This window comes from Sphaeramia orbicularis, chromosome 8, assembly GCF_902148855.1.
Source record: "Sphaeramia orbicularis chromosome 8, fSphaOr1.1, whole genome shotgun sequence".
In the NCBI taxonomy this organism is placed as follows: domain Eukaryota; kingdom Metazoa; phylum Chordata; class Actinopteri; order Kurtiformes; family Apogonidae; genus Sphaeramia; species Sphaeramia orbicularis.
The window spans coordinates 6,621,014-6,640,992 of record NC_043964.1 but is presented as its reverse complement, the minus strand read 5'-3'; the positions used below and the strand labels follow the sequence as shown (position 1 = coordinate 6,640,992).

Sequence of the window (19,979 nt, the reverse complement as noted above, 5' to 3'; positions counted from 1 at the left end):
CAGTCTTTCTTTTTTTTATTTAAAAAAAATCTGTTTTCAGTCTGGGTTTTTTTTGTTTGTTTGTTTGTTTGTTTGTTTTTTGTTTTTTTTTGTTTTTTTTTTTACAAAAAATCTGTTTTCAGTGTGTTTTTTAGTGATAAATCTGTTTTCAGTCTTTTTTTTAATGATAAATCTGTTTTCAATCTGGTTTTTTTTTGTGATACATTTCTTTTCCATCTGTTTCTTTTGGGTTCTATTGTCCTGTAGCTCCTCCCTGTGGCTGACAGGTATAACGTGTGACGTGAAGGAGGGATGAGTTCAGAAAAGGGTTGAACAACAGACATATGTAAAATAACACAGTAATAATCAATAATGTTTTCATTCAATATAAAACTCTCCGATTCATTGACACAGTTTAATATCATCAGGATATGAATATATAAATAACTCCCATAAATGATAAAAGAGACTGAAATGAAACATTAAATAAGATTTAAGTTCATAAATATCTGATTTGTTTTGAGATTTAGGGATAAAAATACAAATTAATCTTTTATGTATTTCCTCCTCTTGTCCTGAAGGGGGCGCTCTAACCTTTACCTGCTTCAGTTTCAGCTTAAACATATGTTTGGTTTGTGTTTTGGAAGGTGATAAAGTGTTGAAGCACTGGCACACATTAGTAACACTGACACCTGGTGGTCATGTCTGTGTACTGCATCTGATCGAATAGAACTGATGGAAGACTCACTAAAGATAAGATATTGTATGTATGTATGTATGTATGTATGTATGTATGTATGTATTTATGTATGTATTTATGTATTTATTTATTTATTTATTCCATTTTCTGTGGTGGGTTAGTTGGTTTATTTCTTTATTATTTTGACTGAATTAATTCTCTGATTTCTTCGAATAAATTGATTGTTTTTGACCAGTTCAGTCCATTAATTAACATATTAAGCATATATTAAATTCTATTCATTGTCAATAGAAAAGCAAAATATTTTAAAATGCTAATAATTTGATCACTTTAGTTCATTTACTTAATTAATTGTTAACTGGTGGTTTTCTTTTTGTTGATTATTTTCACCATTCCTTTGTTGATTTAATTCATTTCCTTCATTTTCTTGATCATGATTGATGGTTGATTCCACTTGTTTTTCAAAATTATTCTAAAATTCCCTTCTATTTAAAACAAACAAACAAACATACAAACAAACAATAAAAAAAAAAACAGAATGAAAAATACTTTACAGTTTTAAAACTCTAACATTTGGTCAGTTTAATTTGTTTATTTAACTTTTTTGATCAGTTTAGTTCAAGTTTTGGGGTTAATTCTATTCAAATTGTTAAATATTTTGTTATTTTATTAGTCAGTTTAGTTCAAATTTGAGGAGTTGTTTTCAAGTTATTCATTATTTTATAGATTTTTTGGACTGTTATGTTGTAATGTTCACATTATTGATCATTTTCATCATGTTTTGGTCAATATAGTTCATTCATGTCAATGAACATATTTCATATGCAAACGATCCATGGCTTTAATAAAAAATATTAGTTGAATTAATATAAAATAAATACAAGATCATATAAAAAACTTATAACCATATTCCATTCCTTTAGTTTTTTTCTGCATATTTCATGTTGGTTTCTTAGTCAAATAATGGATTAATTTCAATAACTTTGCTCTGATTTAGTGAATCTTCAGTGACCAGTGTTTCCTGACATTAAATTAAATTAAATTAACATAGAAAATCTGAAAATCCTCAGAATCCTGTTTCATTGATGAAGCTGAAGGTTTTGATGTTTCTTCAGTTTGTCCATGTTATTGTCCAGAACTCACCGACCACTAGAGGAAGACATGCACCTACAGAAGACTTTAGATATGGAGCTGTGAAACAGCAGGACGGTGAACGCATCATCTGCACAGAGAGAGAGAGAGAGAGAGAGAGAGAGAGAGAGAGAGAGAGAGAGAGAGAGAGAGAGAGAGAGAGAGAGAGAGAGAGAGAGAGACCATGAATGTATCATCTGCACAGAGAGAAAGGAAGACAGTGAACGCATCATCTGCCAAAAGACAGAGCAGAACAGTGAATACATCATCTGTACAGAGAGAGAGAGAGCAGGACAGTGAACGCATCATCTGCACAGACAGTTAATAGAAGCAGAAGTAAAAACCAACACAGTGTCGATAAAATCAGCTGGTTTGTGTGTTTGTTTGTTCTCAACATGTAAGTATTCCATATATTGTAAATATGTAAATAATAGTTAAATCTAAATTTATAGAACAGATTTTCGTTTTTTCCCCTCTTATGTATGTTATGTACAGTATATTTCCTGCTTCACTGGATATCAGTTATTTAAGTGAGAAATTAGTAAAACGTGTGTAGAAAAAAAAACTTAATTGAAATCATGGATCATGTGTTTATACTAAATATATTTAATATTCACATGATCCATTGATTTTTAAATTTTATTATTAGAATGATCTCATTTTATATTTTTTTCTGCATGTCTTGCTCATTTCACTATTAAATAAAGTATTCATTTTTTAAAGTGTGAAAGATGAAAATGTTGTAAAAGTTGCAAAACATGAAAATATCATAAAAACATGAAAACAAGAAAAACACACATGCAAAAGATTAAAAACGTCAGAAAGATACAACTTAAAAGCCACATACATTGCAAAAGTTGAAAATGACACGAGAAAAAATCACAAAATAAATAAGACAATAAGATTAAAAAATGTTGCAAAGGATTAAAATGGTATAAAAGACCCAAAAGATGAAAATGTCATAACAATACAACGCGACAAAAAACACATAAAAGTCACAAAACATGAAAATGGTGTAAAAGACTAAGAGAAAAAACACAAAACTTTCAAAATATGAAAAGTTCCTAAAAGTCAGTGCAGTAAAATGATGAAACTGCTGTAAAGCTTTTATCTTTGGTTGGTTTGTTGTCGATCATTTGTTTTCGCTAACGCTAACATCATCTGTGGTGATGCTAACGGCGTCTTTAAAATCTACTCAGAGCTTTTAAAAACCACAGGATCAGGATTTGGAGCCTTTTACGGTACTGATCCTGGGGGGGGGGTCCGATTACACCCTAACGAGTCCAGACCTTCTAACGACAGAGCATGAGTGTGGTGCCTCTGGGGGCGGGGTCCCGGGGGGGCAGTGGGCGGGGCTGAGCGGCAGGGTTTCCATCTGCAGGCCCATTACGCCTCGTCTCCATTTCCCGTCTCCGGGGTGGACCTTAAATGGACACATTAGCGTCTGGGTGCAGGTCGGAGGCCCGTAATGGCGCCTTGAGTGCTGATTAAGGCTGAAAGTGGGCGTGGACCATTAGACGGCGTCTGCGTTGGATGATGTGGTGAATAAACCAGAGGACGGATCCATCTGTGAACGATTCCACGGACGACGAGAACATTTAGTTCAAATAAGACATGACATCAACTCCAATAACAGACAATAACCCTGGGACGGATGGACAATAAATAATGTGGAATAATTTAGTTTTTAATACTGTATTTATATAAACATTTAAATAATTACCAAATTTCTTGCTTTTCTCTTTATATTTCATTTTTCACTCGTTTGTGGTTTTTCTACCTCCTGTCTTTTTCTCTGCATTTGTTTGTTGTTGCTGTGAAATAAAGAATACATAAATAAAGTCTTATCATGTAAGTTGTGTAATAATCCTCTGTTCTTTTATAAACCATGTAATATTTATTCAAATACAAATGGACAATTATTTATAGACTTTTATAGATAAACACACTATTATGTCAGTTGATATTTTATGTATAGATGTATATGTTATGTATGTATTTTATGTATATATTTTTATTTTACTCATTTAATTCTATTCTTATTTTACTTATATTTTATATATTATTTTCTTATTTTACTTTTAGTTTTTGTAATTTTATATTCACTCTATTCTTATTTTCTGACGTATTGGATTTATATTCATATTGCTGCACTGACTAGAGAAGGTTATTCTATTCTATTCTATTCTATTCTATTCTATTCTATTCTATTCTATTCTATTCTAATAGTAAATACATTTGTTATACCAGGACACATTTTGACTCCAAGACACAACATACAATAATAAATTACAGAGTTCATCTGTTCATAACGTATTTGACAAAAGTATTTTATGTTATAAAAAAAGAAAAAGAAACTAAGAAATAAGCAAAATGTATACAGAAAAAAACTTTTAAATGAAATATCTTCATTTTGTCTTCTGGATCATGTGCATAAAACAGACATTTAATATGCACATGATTAACTGATTTAAAAATATTATAATTTACTTAGAGTTATTTCATTGAATTATTCTTTCTGTATATGTCTTACTAATTTCTCAGTTAAATATTGGATTAATTTTTAAAGTGCAAAAGATGAAAATGTCATAGAATCATGAAAACGAGAAAAAAAACACAACGCAAAAGATAAAAAATGTCAGAAAGATACAAGACGAAGAAAACCACATAAAAATCATAAAAGTTGAAAATGACACAAGAAGAAAACGAGAAAGTCGCAAAATAAATACGATTTAGAAAAGCTGCAAACAACAAAAATGACAAATATCACAAAAGATGAAAACGATGTAAATTAAATATAAGATAAAAGATACAAAAACTGACGTAAATTTTCAGATTCGAAGATGAAAATAAAGAAAATAAAGTAAATGACAACAAAAACAGAAAAACACATGATGCAACGACATTAAAGAAACAAAAAAACAGAAACAAACTGGAACATGTGAGTTTGAATCAGATCAAACAGACTTAAATACTCCTTTTTCCTCATGTATCGGTTCTCTGTTGACTCTAGAGAGAATGTGTCAACATTCACCTGTATCTGAAGGGGGCGGAGCTTACACAAACACTCTCCAGGTAAAAGCCGCCACACCTGTTGGACTGGTTTATTTCAGACCGAGATGAACGACAACAGGAGGAGGACGGACTGGTTCAGTTCAACGCATGGAAAACCAAAGAAATGACGAGTGAAAACACACAAGAAACAGAACACATGACATCACATGACTTTACAATGAGTTTAAGGGTCGACTCGGATTAAAACTAAAGCAAAAGTTATGTTTTATACATTTTGGTTCATCAGGACTAAAATTACAAGATCATTTTTACTTGAAAAACATAGTAAATTTTTTCTTACTTTAGATCCAAACAGTAAAGAATCATCAGCAAATAATGACATTAAAAAACAAGCTGAGGAAATACTGGATCAGTGGCTATGAAAATGGTTCCATCACAGAATTTTAAGTACTATTTATTAATTTGTTATTGTTTGTCATAATTTTTTGTCTTTTATATTGTTTCTTAAAAGTCAAAATGTAATTATGTATGGCTAAAAGTCCCTCATATGCGACATTGGCTACGTTGTCTTTAACGGTAATATCGCACAAACATATCATCCCTGTAGAATAAACAAAAACAACCATTTTAAACCATATAAAAACAGATGGAACCTTTGTGGAACTATCAAAAAGTGCAATACCACCAATGACCACTGGGTGCTGCTCTATAAAACCATGAACTAATCACTTTAGAAATGACTTGAATGAAAGAATGAAGGAAATCTGTAAACATATTTTTAAAAAAAAACAAAACAGCTTCTACAGACACAAAAACAACCAAAACAGGAATATTAAAAAGGAAAAATAAACATACTTTAGTTCCAGAATCCCTAATGTTTGTCCCTATTTAACAACATGACCTGGTACTTATTCATCCAACCACTAGAGGGCGACACCTGAGTAAATACTTAGGTTTTATCTTGAATTCTTCAGGTAAAAAAAAAAAAAAAAACACAACAAAATCAGCATTTTTCTTACTGAAAAATATATATTTAGATCAAAACCATAAAGAATCATCAGCAAATAATGACATTAAAGGAACACACTTTGGAAATATTGGATTAGAAGCCACAAAATGGTTCCATCACAGAATTTTAATTTATTTATTAGGCATTGGCTACTTTTTCTTTAACAGTGATATTGCACATATATGCCCTGTAGAATGAACAAAAACAACCATTTTTAGACCATTTAGGAGGAGATGGAAACTGTAGTGGAAAGATCTAAAAGTGTAATACCGCCAACGGCCACTAGGTACTGCTGTAAAAAACCATATACTAATCAGATTTTAAAAAATAAAAATCAGCTTCTACAGGCACAAAAACTACCAAAACAAGAACATTAAAAAACAAAAATAAACATTCTTGAATTCAAATATCCTAGCGTTTGTCCCTATTTAACAACATGACCTGGTATTTCTTCATCCAACCACTAGAGGGTGACACCAAATTAGATATTTAGGCTTTGTCTTGAATTATTCAAGTACAAAAAAAGCACAAAAATATCAGCATTTTCTTACTGTGTAAAATATATATTTGGGACCAAACAGTAAATAATCATCTGCAAATAATGACATTAGAAAAACAAGTGAAAGCAGTTCCATTGCAGAATTCTAAATATAATTTATTAACCTGACAGTTGAAAAACACTGCGTTCCAAGTGTAAATATACAGTGGAGTAGTTTTAGTTTAGTCCAGACTAGTTAAACTGCTCCGATTACATTCAGTTTGAACTGTTTATATTAAAAACTCTCTGATCTGAAAACAGTTTCCAATCAAATATATGATTAACTTGAAAAGCACTCAGACAAGCACCTCCGACAAGGCAGATTAGTCATGCCCCCCCCACACCCCCCCTCGATCACCACTAAAATTTAATCATTTGTTCCTTGTGCCAGTATCAACATTTCCTGAAATTTTCATCCAAATCTGTCCATAGCTTTTTGAGTTATCTTGCTAACAAACAAACAAACAAACACACAAAGCAAAGTGATCACAGTACCTCCTGGCGGAGGTAAAAACAGGAGAACAGACTGTGTCTTCATCATCTGTTCACTCTTAGTTGTAATTCTGTCATTTCTGCTGCTTCTTTGTATGTTTCCTCGATGAAACAGACTGATTTTATGTCTGTTTGTCTTAAACAGAATATAAATATACACTTTCAAAGTAGACCAGACCATTTAGTGCATTTATATCGTAGACCAGTGGAATCTGTTTAGTAGAAATACATGATAAAAATGAACAAAAACAATTATCCACTGAAAACCATGAAACCATGAGCAGTAAAAACAGCTAAAGTGTCCTTTTTCCTCGTACTCTCATTGAACTGATTTAATCTTTTTCTTCAGCATCACATTGCGTAAACACTCACTGTTAAATAATCGACTTATAATCACAGTAATAATCACATTTTAAGTTAAAATCACATCCAATACAATACAATAATAAAATCCAAACATGTTTTCACTCAATGACTTCAGTATCTGAGTTTGTGCGACTTTTATCCCATCGATTCTTTTTTTTTTCTCTACTGGTTTGATTTTTTTTTTTTTTTTTTTGTGATATTTTCATCTTCCTTCACACGATGCAAAATAATCCTTCTTACTTTGTGAATTTTCTTGACAATCAAGTATTTTATCATCGTAACTGCAGGTACAAATAAAACAACCAGCACCAGAAAAGTCACTTGAACTCACATTTAGTTCCTTCATTTTACCTTCGGTCTCATGTCGAAACAGAAACATGAGCAGATGTTGTGAACAGCCTCAGAAATTCGGAACGTGTACCAAAGCTTCCACAGTTCCCCCAAGTTCCTGTTCAAGAAAAAGTGCTGTATCCATGGAAACCACTATGTCCTTAGTTGGGTTCCAATCGTCCCACATCCTTCAGTTCGAGGAGTCGCAGAAGGTGGTTCCAGTCCGGTTCCGTTCACCACCGGAGCTCGTCCTTGTTCTGACCGGGTCAGAGGACGTCGTGTTTGGGCAGGTTCAGCTCCTCCTCCGATACCGTCAGGTTCCCCAGGTACCAGAAGATCCAAAACACCAGGCTGAAGAAGATGAGGAGGGGTCCCGACAGCACGAAGAAGTCCCAGAAGCTCAAGGGGGCGAAGATGCCGATGAAGAACAGCAGGAGGCCCACCACGTCCATGACGATGGCAAGGATCAGGAAGAAGGAGGTGCAGGAGTTCTGCTCCATGGCCGCCGTCGACGCCGTCCGAAGCCCAGGAGACGCTGCGATGTCTGAGGCCGGTTCTGAGGTTTCCACCTGACATCGAGGAGGCGGCGGCGGTGCGTCTTCATTCCTGAACAGGGTGGACTCGTTCCCCACCGTTCCTGTTCTTCCAATGACACATCAACCCTTTGTCTGTTTGAAACCTGCATGACTAAAGGATTTATGAGCTGGGCTTTCAGACACCAACAGCAGATCTGGTGGAAATTGGATTTTATTTTCCAAAAAAACAAACAAACTAGTGGTTAAATTGAAATTTATTTAAAATGGAAGATGTAAAGATGCGTTTTTCTTTTTCTTACTGTGTATTGTTTATTTCCGGGGGGTGTTCACATAAGCCTGTTTTGGCTTCTATCCTCTCCTGCACAATGATGTTACTTGTTTGAATGTTGTTGTGTTTTTTTTTTTCTCTTGCTGTTTATCATGTCCAAATAAATTAAAAAAAAGAAAAAACAGATAAACCAAATTTTTAAGAAGGATTGATTTTCCTTTTCTTGAATAACAAAAAATAAAGTTAGTACCGACAGAAATGGAAAAACGGACCAAAAAAAACACCTGTTTTTTTTTTCTTTTTTCTGAGACCGGATGTTTTCATTTTTAAGGAAAAAACTCTAATGCCATCGAGGTCACAAAGATTCTTACGAACGATGGGTTTGTACGAATCTTCCAGTTCATATGAAATCTGGACATCGTAGACATTTGTGGAGGGAGCATGTCTACGATGTCCAGATTTCGTATGAACTGGAAGATTCGTACAAACCCATTGTTTGTAAGAATCTTTGGCGCTCTTGAAAATGACAACATCCGGTCTCAGAAAATGAAAAAAAAAAAAAAACACTGGTATTTTTGGTCCATTTTTCCATTTCTGTCGGTAGTAACTTTATTTTTCATTAGAGAAAACAAAAATCAATCTGTTTTTAAATTTGGTTTATCTGTATTCTGTTAAACGTCAGTGAACAGTGAGGAATGCTCTTTATATATATATATATATAGATATATATAGATATATATACACACACACATACAAAATATCACTGCTTTAAAGCTGTGTATGATGTTTGTCACCAATTTTGGGATTTATTCACTTTTATGCCATATTTCAAGTTTTGTTTTGTTTTTTTTTTGTTAATTATTTCCTTATTTTCAAGTAATTTGCTCATTTTATTCTCATTTTACAAGTTTTTGTTAATTTTATCCTTTGAATAATTGAGATAAAACTGTATTTTACACCAATTATTTCCATGTATTGATAGGATTAGTGGATCAACAGGTATTAAACAGTTTAGATCAGTAGATGGTTTTGGTTTTTGAGGGTTCACTGAATAAATCCAGGGTTCTGGATGGTATGAAACTATCAACTCTCTTAATTTTTCAACTATTTTTGCTCATTTTCTCTTCACTTTAGAAGGATTTGTTGACTTTTCTGCCACATTTCAAGATTTTTTGGTTAATTTTTTTCTTATTTTTCAAGCATTTTGCTAATTTTATTCTCATTTTACAAGTTTTTGTACATTTTGTCCTCTGAATAATTGAGATAAAACTGCATTTTACACCAATTATTGACATGTATTGATAGGATTAGTGGGTCCAAAGTTATTAAGTAATATAAATATGTAGATGCTTGGAGTTGAATGAATGAAGAATTCAGACCCAGGCAGAGCATTTACAGTTTATGGAGACCACAGGGAAATGTGGGAAAAGGAAGAAGAACATTTAAAAAGGACAGATATCACCGCTTTAAAGGACGTCTGTGACACCAGAGGCTTCAAATACCAGGTCTGTGTTCCATCTTTGATCAGATCTGTCAGACTTTCCTCCCACTGAGCTGCAGGTTAATGGTCATAGAAGCCTTTACTACATAAAATAATGCTAATCCACAGCTCATGCACGGGTTCAATAACAAACAGAAGTGATCGACACTAAGAGGAAACACCGGAAACTTCCTGTTTGACCAGTCGAGCCGCTGCCATCCGTCTGCTGTGTCATCTACCTTTTATTTACTGTAACTTTGTCCTGGGTTAAGCCTCCTGTCATTCTGTGTGTTTGTCAGAACAAACCACTTTGGTTTTGTTCATGCGCTGAAAGGCAGCAGAGCTAACATTTGCATAAGGCGTGCGAACGTCAAAGCTTTAATCTGTCACCATCACACGCACAGTCGACCAAAGGAAGCCACGCTGTCGGGGAAAAAAAAACAGGCTTTTGGTGTAGTTTTAAAAGTGTGGCATCCAAAACATGCAGATGGAATCGGACAAACTGTTCTTTATGATGGCGTATTAGAGCGACATAAGAAAAAAAAGCACCTGTCACTATGAGAATAAAGTCAGAAAATATTGAGATAAAACCTGTAATTTTAAAAAGAAACATTGAATATAAAAAGAGTCATAATTTTACGAGAATAAAGTCGTCGTATTAGGAGAATAAAGCTGTAATATTATAAGAATAAAATCATAGGTTTAACTTTGACTCTGTCACCTTATTATTACTTTGTTTTTGACCATGAAGAAGAAAAAAAAATCCATGAATTTTACTTGATATCTGTAGTTTAAAATGAAAAAACAATAAACATACTCTTTGCTCCTCAGTGAATCTGGTCTTAAATCCCTTAAAACATTGTTTTTCAACCTTGGGGTCGGGACCCCATGCGGGGTCACTGGGAATTCAAATGGGGTCACCTGAAATTTCTAGTAATTGATAAAAATAAAAATAGAAACTTACTAATAAAAAATATATGGTGAGCTGAGAGAGACAATCCCAATCCATCAAAGACATGACAAACTGTGAGTGTGAAACTGCAGCACTGTGGTTCTGTTTATCTGTCACATGTTCATTGTGGTCAGTTTCAGATGCTGCAGCTCTTTCATAATTCATAGTTTCAGTTCTTGTTTGTTCAGTATTAATTGTCCTCCTTGTAAATCACAGCTGGACTGACTGGACAGATCCTGACCAAGGAAAATTAAATTCTCACTTTGTGCAGTAATCTACACCTGGATTTACTGCCTCCATCCACAATAATATACATTATATAGACTAAATGTCCTCTAAAATTAACATTTATTTGCAACATAGTATAGCAAACTATTACAGGATCAAAAACAAATTAATTTCAGCAAAAGAAAAAAAAAAGTCTTTGTTTTGAATGTCTGGGGTCGACAGAAATTTGTGATGTTAAAATGGGGTTAGGAGCCGAAAAAGGCTGTGAATCACTGGTTTACTATTTCTAAATTATGACTTTTTATCGCAGTATTGTGAATTTATTTTCAAAATATTACAACTTTAATCAGCTTATAAGCTTATTATTGTTATTAATTATTTACGGACAAGGGGTGGGACTTTATAAGTTTCACTTCCTCTCACTCCTTTTTTGAATATGTATTATATGTCTTATGTTTAAATGTTTTCTTTGTTTATTTATTGTTTTTCTTTTTTGACGTTCATATTCGAAATAAATACATCAATCAATCAAAATTTATCTCATAAAAGTACAACATTATGATTCTTTTTTAAAACTACGACTTTTTTCTAGAAAATTACGGGTTTTATCTCGTATTATTGTGACTTTATGTCATGTGGTGACAAGTGTTTTTATTTTTTCTGTGTTCCTAAAATGTCGTCATATGTTTTAGACTCAAACTAACATTTAGATGGTTAATTTTTGGTCTTATCTTCCCTCTGTTTGTTGTCTTTTTTTACTTTTAGTTGAATCTTTGTGTTTGGACCTGGGGTGTGTTGGTGTGTTTTGGGTGTAAACAGGGTCTGGGTCTGGGTCCAGTTTGACCCCCGTTCAGGACTTTAATGCCTGTGGTTTGTTTCACCAACACATCAACGTCAAACCAGTCTGACCAGCGACACTGAGGGAAAACCTTAACCCATGTGAAGGTTGATGACGGCGTAAACCAACACTAAACACATGCAAACACATGGAAACACTGGCCTGTGTTCGACTGTTGACCTTATTTCACTGGGATCCTCCTTCTGACTTTGGTCTTTTATCCACAGACGCTCTTTAAAGCTGATTTAAATTACAGAACACTGAAACTGACTCCAGTAGAAGCTGATTTTAAAGTACATTTAGAGGTGACTCTGCTTTTTCTGCTGTTTTATTAAGTATTTATGGAGTTATTTTAGCTACGAGATGATTAAAGCACATTACATTAAAGCAAGACACAGTTTTAACAGTAGATTCACCCACAAACAGAGAAATAATGCAATAAATATGTGCAACTCATGCATCTATACATTCAAAATTTAAACAAATAAAGTGGAATAAAAAAGCATAAAGCACAATATGTGATTTGGAGACCATTTTGGGGCATTTCTGGATGTTTGAGGCTTCATTTCTGCAGGAAAAATAAACCTACGTCTGATTTTCAGCTTCATTTTTGTTGCATAAAAAGATGCAGAATCAATAAAAACCTGATCCAAGTCTCTCTCTCTCTTTATATATATATTTATTTATTTATATTTCTGATGTTTTTCTGCAGAAACCAGTTCAATATTCACCCATAAAACAGGGAAATAATACAGAAATATGTGCAACTCTTGCATCCTTACATTCAGAATTAATAAAGTAAAGTGGAATAAATTAAATAAATGAATAACATCTGATCTGGAGACATTTTAGTGTCATTTATGGATGTTTGAAGCTCTATTTTTACAGGAAATATCAATGTACATCTAATTTTTTTGTTGCATGAAAAGCTGCAAAATACATAAAACCTGATCCAAGTCTTTGCTGTTTAATTTCTGGTTTTCTGCAGAAACTGAAGATTCACACATAAAAGCAGGGAAATAATGCAGAAAATATGTGCAACTCATGCACCCTTACATTCAGAATTAATAAAGTAAAGTGGAAAAAATAAGATTAAAGAATAACATCTGATCTGGTGACATTTTAGTGTCATTTATGGATGATGGAGGCTCTATTTTTTACAGGAAAATCAACGTTCATTTGGTTTGTTGTTGCATAAAAAGCTGCAGAATAAATAAAACCTGATCCAAGTCTCTCTCTCTCTTTTTTTTTTTTTTTTTTTAATTTCTGGTGTTTTTCTGCAGAAACCAGTTCAATATTCAGCCATAAAACAGCAAAATAATGCAGAAAATGTGCAATTTATGCATGTATCCATGCAGACATAATAAAATAAAATATAATAAATAAGCATGTAGCATAAGACTTGATTTAGAGGCAATTTTTGGGACATTTGTGCAGGAAAAATCAACATTTAATCTGATTTTTAGTCTCGTTTTTGTTGCATAAAAAGCTGCAGAATCAATAAAACCTAATCCACATCTGTTATCTGTTCTTTCTGCAGAAACTAGTTCAATATTCAGTCAAAAAATCAGGGCAATAATGCAGAAAATATGTGCAACTCATGCCTGTATCCATGCAGAAATAATAAAATAAAGTGGAATAAATAAGATTAAAGAGTAACATCTGATCTGGACACGTTTTACTGTCATTTATGGAGGTTTGAGGCTCTATTTTTACAGGAAAAAACCGACGTACATCTGGTTTGTAGTTGCATAAAAAGCTGCAGAACAAATAAAACCTGATCCAAGTCTCTCTTTTTTCTGCAGTATCCAGTTCAATATTCACCCCCAAAAAACAAACAGGAAAGCAATGCAGAAAAAATGTGCAACTTAGGCCTGTATCTATGCAGACACAATTAAATAAAATATAATAAATAAGCATATAAGACTTGATTTGGAGGCAATTTTGAGACATTTGTGCAGAAAAAAATGTACGTATAATCTGATTTGTATTTTCATTTTTGTTGCATAAAAAGCTGCAGAATCATTAAAACCTGATCCACATCTGTTATCTGTTTTTCTGCAGAAACTAGTTCAATATTCAGTCAAAAAACAGGGCAATAATGCAGAAAATATGTGCAACTCATGCATGTATCCATGTAGAAATAATAAAATAAAGTGGAATAAATAAGATTAAAGAATAACATCTGACCTGGATACATTTTACTGTCATTTATGGAGGTTTGAGGCTCTATTTTTACAGGAAAAAAAAAATTAAAGTACATCTGGTTTGTAGTTGCATAAAAAGCTGCAAAATAAATAAAACCTGATCCAAGTCTGTTTTTTAAGTTTCTGGTGTTTTTCTGCAGAATCCAGTTCAATATTCAGCCATAAAACAGGAAAATAATGCAGAAAGTATGTGTACCTCATGCATGTATCCATGCAGACATAATGAAATAAAATGGAATAAATAAGATACATGAAGAACATCTGATCTGGAGACATTCTAGTGTCATTTCTGGAGGTTTGAAGCTCTATTTTTACAGAAAACTCAACATATGTCTGATTTTTTTTTTGATTGAATCACTAAAACCTGATCCTGGGTCCAGGTCCAGGTCCAGGTCCCTGTTGTTGTGTTTCTGGTGTTTTTCTGCAGGTACCGGGTCATGCGTCATATGGAGTCACTTTTCTCCTCCTGGTCCTGGTCCTGGTCCTGGTCCCGGTCCCGGTCCTGGTCCTGGTCCTGGTCCCGGTCCTGGTCCTTGCTGGGGGGGTCCGGGTCCTCCTCGTAGCCCTTGTTGGTGTACGCGGTGTTCTTCCCCCACGTGACCTTGCCCTGTTTGGACGGGGAGGGGGTCTGCGGGGTCCCGGTCCGGCTCGGTTCGTCCCCCCCTGGTGCGTACTTGACCCAGACCCCGGACCCGGACCCGGACCCGAACCTGCTCAGCCGGTCGGAGATCTTCCGCGCCAGACGCACGAGGCTGTGGCTCTTCTTGGACCCGGACCCGTCCTCCTGCTCCTGGACCGGAACATTGCCCAGGTACCAGAGGAGCCAGAAGCCCAGGCTGAAGAAGATGATGATGGACCCGGTGTAGATGAAGAAGTCCCCGTAGAAGCGTCCGTCCACGCGCAGGTTGGCGAAGATCCCCACGAACAGGAGGACCAGGCCGATGACGTCACTGAGCAGCGCGAGCACGAACAGAGGCAAACAGCTGCCCACGAAGGCCACCGGGTCCATGGTGGACTCCAGACCAGACTGGACCAGACCAGGATGGACCCGGATAGAGGATGGATGAGGCTTTACCTGCGCGCACCTGGTCCCACAGGCCACGCCCCCTCCCTCCCTCTGGGACTGGACTCAAAACAAACACCATGGAAATGAGGAACAAGTGCACATTTACCAGACAAATGAGGTCCAAGAAGAACCAGGACCACAGCCCAGAACCTGGACCAGAACCACAGCCCAGAGCCTGGACCAGAACCACAGCTCAGAACCTGGACCAGAACCACAGCTCAGAACCTGAAGGGGATTCGAAAGTAGCTGTGGAAGAATTAAAAAAAAAAAAAAATCGAAAAACCAAGTGAAACAACAGAATAAACTGTTCCAGGATCCAATCAGCGAATATTATTGACTGATTATTGATGTTCCAGCGCTGACCTCCGATTCCAGCTGACACTCCAACTGTGGATGTGAGTGAGGAAGAGGAGGAGGAGCACTGGACTGGAGGGGAAAAAAAGTTGATATATATGTGCACTGTAGAAGGTGTAACAAAATATGGGTTCTGCAGTATACTGCAATATTTCATTTCACAATAGTGTATCAATATTAAAAAGTACTGTATCGATAGTTTTAGGTATTTATTCAAATGCAGAGATTGTGGAGGTTCATTTTTGTTTTTTGTTTTTCTTTTTTATTTATATTTTGTTAATTATTATTATTATTATTATTATTATTATTATTATTATTATTATTATCATTATTATTATCATCATTATTTACTCTTACTCTTTTATTCAATAATGTTTGTTCCTTTGTTGGGATTGAACTAAAATACTGTTCTGATGTTAGTTCTGAACTAATAGAATATGAACATTTGAACAGGATCTGAAACTGTAATGTCTGTAAAACAGAATTTCAGTTTGAACGCAGGAACATTTTGTGATAAAACATTAGATCCTGTTGGGATCAAATAAAAATGTGTTTAGTATTTGTGCAGATTTCTGCTGTAATTCAAGTCTTCAAGGAAATAATCATTTTTAAAAATGACCGATAACATAATAAATTTGCCATTTTTAAAATGTAATAGGCCAATAATGTAATAATAGTCCTGAACTGATAATGTAATAACTTTTTGGCAACAACGTAATAACTTATTATGTTACTGGCCTGGTAAAAAAAAAAAAAAAAAGTTTGCAAATGTAATAACTGAGCAAATAACGTAATAATATATTAATATCACTGTATTTAATAACTAAAAGTTATTACATTATCGGTTTAGGACTTTTATTACGTTAGTGGCCGGTTATTACCTTATTGGCCTATTACATTTTAAAAATGGCAAATTTATTACGTTATCTGCCGTTATTACATTACTGGTCGCTGTTACTTTATTGGCTTCTACACGCAATTCTGTTTTTTTTTTTTAGACATTTAGTAAATATCAGTAAAGTTTTGCAATGGAAATGTGCCACTGTACATGTTCGACACATGAAGTCCCACATCAGAGTAAACTGTTGACTTCGATTAATTATCTGAATTATTTTGACATGATGTGAAATATTACTCGATTAGGGTTTTTTTTGCGTTTCACAGTCTGACTGAGTTTCTTCCTTTGGTCATCAATCCTCTCCCATGTTTACCTGATCGGCCCCTATCCATGGTCCTGAAACTAAATTAGGCCACTCCCACATCACAGGTGTGGCCATTGCAGAAAATTAACTAGAAGCACTCGGAGAGCGCAGACCTCCGCCAAGGCTGATCAGTGGTGCCCCCCGTGGGCCCCCCCACCCCCGATCAGCACTAAAATTTAATAATTTCTTCCTTATCCCATTTCCAACAAACCCTGAAAATTTCATCCAAATCTGTCCATAACTTTTTGAGTTATGTTGCACACTAACGGACAGACAAACAAACAAACAAACAAACAAACAAACAAACAGACAAACAAACCCTGGCAAAAACATAACCTCCTTGGCGGAGGTAAATATTTCATGTATTTTTAGTTTGTATTAAAGATGAAACCTCGACTGTTGGACATGTAACAGGACTGACTGTTCACGATAAACCAAAAAAACCCATCCCCCTTTCTGTTTTTTTGACAAATCCCATCCTGATTCTAAAAAAATAACGGTTCCACTTCCTGTAGGTTTTCTGTTCTGTGTGTGTGTGTGTTTGTGTGTGTGTGTTTGTGTGTGCGTGTGTGTGTTGTGTGTTTGTGTGTTGTGTGTGTGTGTGCGCATGTGTGTTTGTGTGTGCGTGTGTGTGTGTGTGCATGTTTGTGTGTTTGTGTGTGCGTGTGTGTGTGTGTTTGTGTGTTAGTGTGTGTTGTGTGCGTGTGTGTGTTTGTGTGTTAGTGTGTGTTTGCGTGTGTGTGTGCGTGTGTGTGTGTGTGTGTGCATGTTTGTGTGTTTGTGTGTGCGTGTGTGTGTGTGTTTGTGTGTTAGTGTGTGTTGCGTGTGTGTGTGTGTGTGTGTGTGTGTATGAGGCTGTTTTTCAAACTTATTTTTCTCCACCTGTTGATCCTAAACTCCGCCCCCAGAGCTTCAGCATCTGCAGGAGTTCAGTCAAACCTGCTGCGTCCTGACATTTCCATCCCATGTAAAACGTTCTTCCCGGTCGTTCTAGTCAAATTCGGTCTCTTTCCATAAATTTGTCTCAGTTGACGAACACAGACTGACAACGATCGGCTCTTACACCCTTTAATTATTCATGAATGGAGCTCTGCTGTTCCACAAAGCATTTGGAAATCCCCACCGTCCACTTCAGCCTCATTAATATTCATGAGGACAGTTTGGTGTGTGAATAAGAGTGGGTTCTACAGCGCGTCCACGTCCTCGTCCAAGTCCACATCCACATCCAAGCCCACGTCAAAGTCCACGTCCACGTCCACATCCAAGTCCAAGTCCACGTCCAAGTCCTCGTCCACATCCACATCCATGTCCAAGTCCTCGTCCAAGTCCACGTCCAAGTCCTTGTTCACGTCCAAGTCCTTGTCCTCATCCACGTCCTTGTCCATGTCCAAGTCCTCATCCACGTTCAAGTCCTCGTCCACATCCTCGTTCAAGTCCACGTCCTTTTCCACGTCCTCATCCACATCCAAGTCCACGTCCTCGTCCACATCCTTGTCCAAGTCCTTGTCCACGTCCATGTCCTCATCCATGTCCAAGTCCTTGTCCATGTCCTCGTCCAAGTCTTCGTCCAAGTCCTCGTCCACATCCTTGTCCAAGTCCTTGTCCACGTCCAAGTCCTCGCCCTTGTCCGAGTCCGAATCCAAGTCCACGTCCTCATCCTCATCCACATCCTCGTCCATGTCCAAGTCCTCGTCCACATCCTCTTCCAAGTCCAAGTCCATGTCCAAGTCCTCGTCCACATCCTCGTCCAAGTCCAAGTCCTCGTCCACATCCTCGTCCAAGTCCATGTCCAAGTCCAAGTCCTCGTCCACATCCATGTCCTCCAAATATCACTGGGGTTTTTATTTCCTAAGGGTCAATGATGCAAAACGATGCCATGTTTATTTTAACAGCAGATAAAATAACACTGTGTCTTACAATGTTGACGAGCTGGATTATTTTAGCTCTGTTAGCTTAGCTCTGTTAGCTTAGCTCTGTTAGCTTAGCTCTGTTTTCAGACTGAAAACAGCCACAGTTAAACCACCAATCACCGGTTTTCTGTTCGGTTTGTGTCATCAATAATTGAACTAAAGATCAGATTGGAATCCAACAAACAAGTTCAGAACTGCAACTTAGTAACAGAACATCCCATAATAACTTTATACCTTCATTAGCCTCAGAGTCAAACTCACCCGTGTAGAAGAAATGCTGACATTTACCGTCCAGCTCCATTCTGTTCCTTTACAGCTGAGTCCAAAACAACCACTTGTGTTCTTTGATTCTGACAGTTGTTTCTTTATGGTTCTCATCCTCCCTCCAGTGGTCATATAACTCGCTGGAAATAAATTCACGTCATATCTGTTCAATCCAATACATCGACACCGTTGGTAGAACTTCTCAGATCTCTATTGGAAACACTACGATGTGAATTTTAGGTCATTTTTTAATGTGGCATGGTACCGGCTCGACTCAACTTGGACTTTTTGCGTTTCCATTACGAAAAAGAACTTGGAATCTGGTACCCAGTTCTAGTTTTTTAGTACTTGCTCAGCAAAGTTTCCAAAACAGGTGAAGAGAAACTAAAATGTGACGAGAAAACACTGTAGACCACTGATTGGACAGAGTTGTCATTGTGCCATCAATGCGCAACCCGCCATTTTTAAAAAACAGATTCCGAAGTTTACCGTAAATATATCGGTAGGTTAATCCATGATGGCACCATGGCTGGTCCAGGAGGTTCGGACATTTGTGCTGTTGGTGGACGATGAAAAGATTCAGGTGAGTTTGACGGAACAACAACGAACGAGTTTATCAGCAACTCAGAGCAAACGATATGGAAGTTACACACAGCGTCGCTATGACAACCAGGTACTCTAAAGTCGGTAGTATCTTGTAATGAAAACGACCTCCAGGAATAGGACCTGGTACCCGAGTCAAGTCGAGTCGGTTCCATGAACTGGAAACCCCCCCCGGTCACCACCAAAACTGAATCATTTGTTCCTTGTGCCGGTATCAACTTTTACTGAAAATTTCATCCAAATCCATCCATAACTTTTTGACTTATCTTGCTAACAGACAAACAAACAAACCACGATGAAAACATAACCTCGGAGGTAATTAGAGTCTTGTTGCTACTATAAAATCAGCTCCATTCTGTTCATTTCCAGCCGAGTCCGACGGAGACAACAATGATTAAAGCCAAACACTGATGCAGATCGATGCCATGCAGACTGGAGTAGTGCAGATCAACTCAAACGTCACCACGGTGTTGTTTTTCGGTGTCGTTTTTCGGTGTCAGTTCTTTGTCGC

The 19,979-nt window shown here is 36.1% G+C and overlaps 1 protein-coding gene across 2 annotated transcripts; it reads right to left on the bottom strand.

Moving 5' to 3' along the window:
* Nucleotides 1–13,052: 13,052 nt before the first annotated feature.
* tmem238l (transmembrane protein 238 like) lies at nt 13,053–15,150 on the bottom strand. 2 transcript variants are annotated; one of them, XM_030140874.1, is made up of 2 exons: nt 13,640–15,150; nt 13,053–13,369 (listed from the first exon to the last, which is right to left on the bottom strand). In XM_030140874.1, the coding sequence occupies exon 1, from the start codon at nt 15,076–15,078 to the stop codon at nt 14,512–14,514; it is 567 nt and encodes a 188-aa protein (XP_029996734.1). In that variant the 5' UTR covers nt 15,079–15,150; the 3' UTR covers nt 13,053–13,369; nt 13,640–14,511. The 2 variants fall into 2 exon arrangements, with proteins under 2 accessions (XP_029996734.1, XP_029996735.1); XM_030140875.1 differs by having other exon boundaries at nt 14,167–15,150.
* Between the last annotated feature and the right edge of the window lie 4,829 nt (nt 15,151–19,979).

Excerpts from the sequence above, each read along its gene's own strand:
- tmem238l (XM_030140874.1), bottom strand. The coding sequence starts at position 15,078 with ATGGACCCGGTGGCCTTCGTGGGCAGCTGTTTGCCTCTGTTCGTGCTC.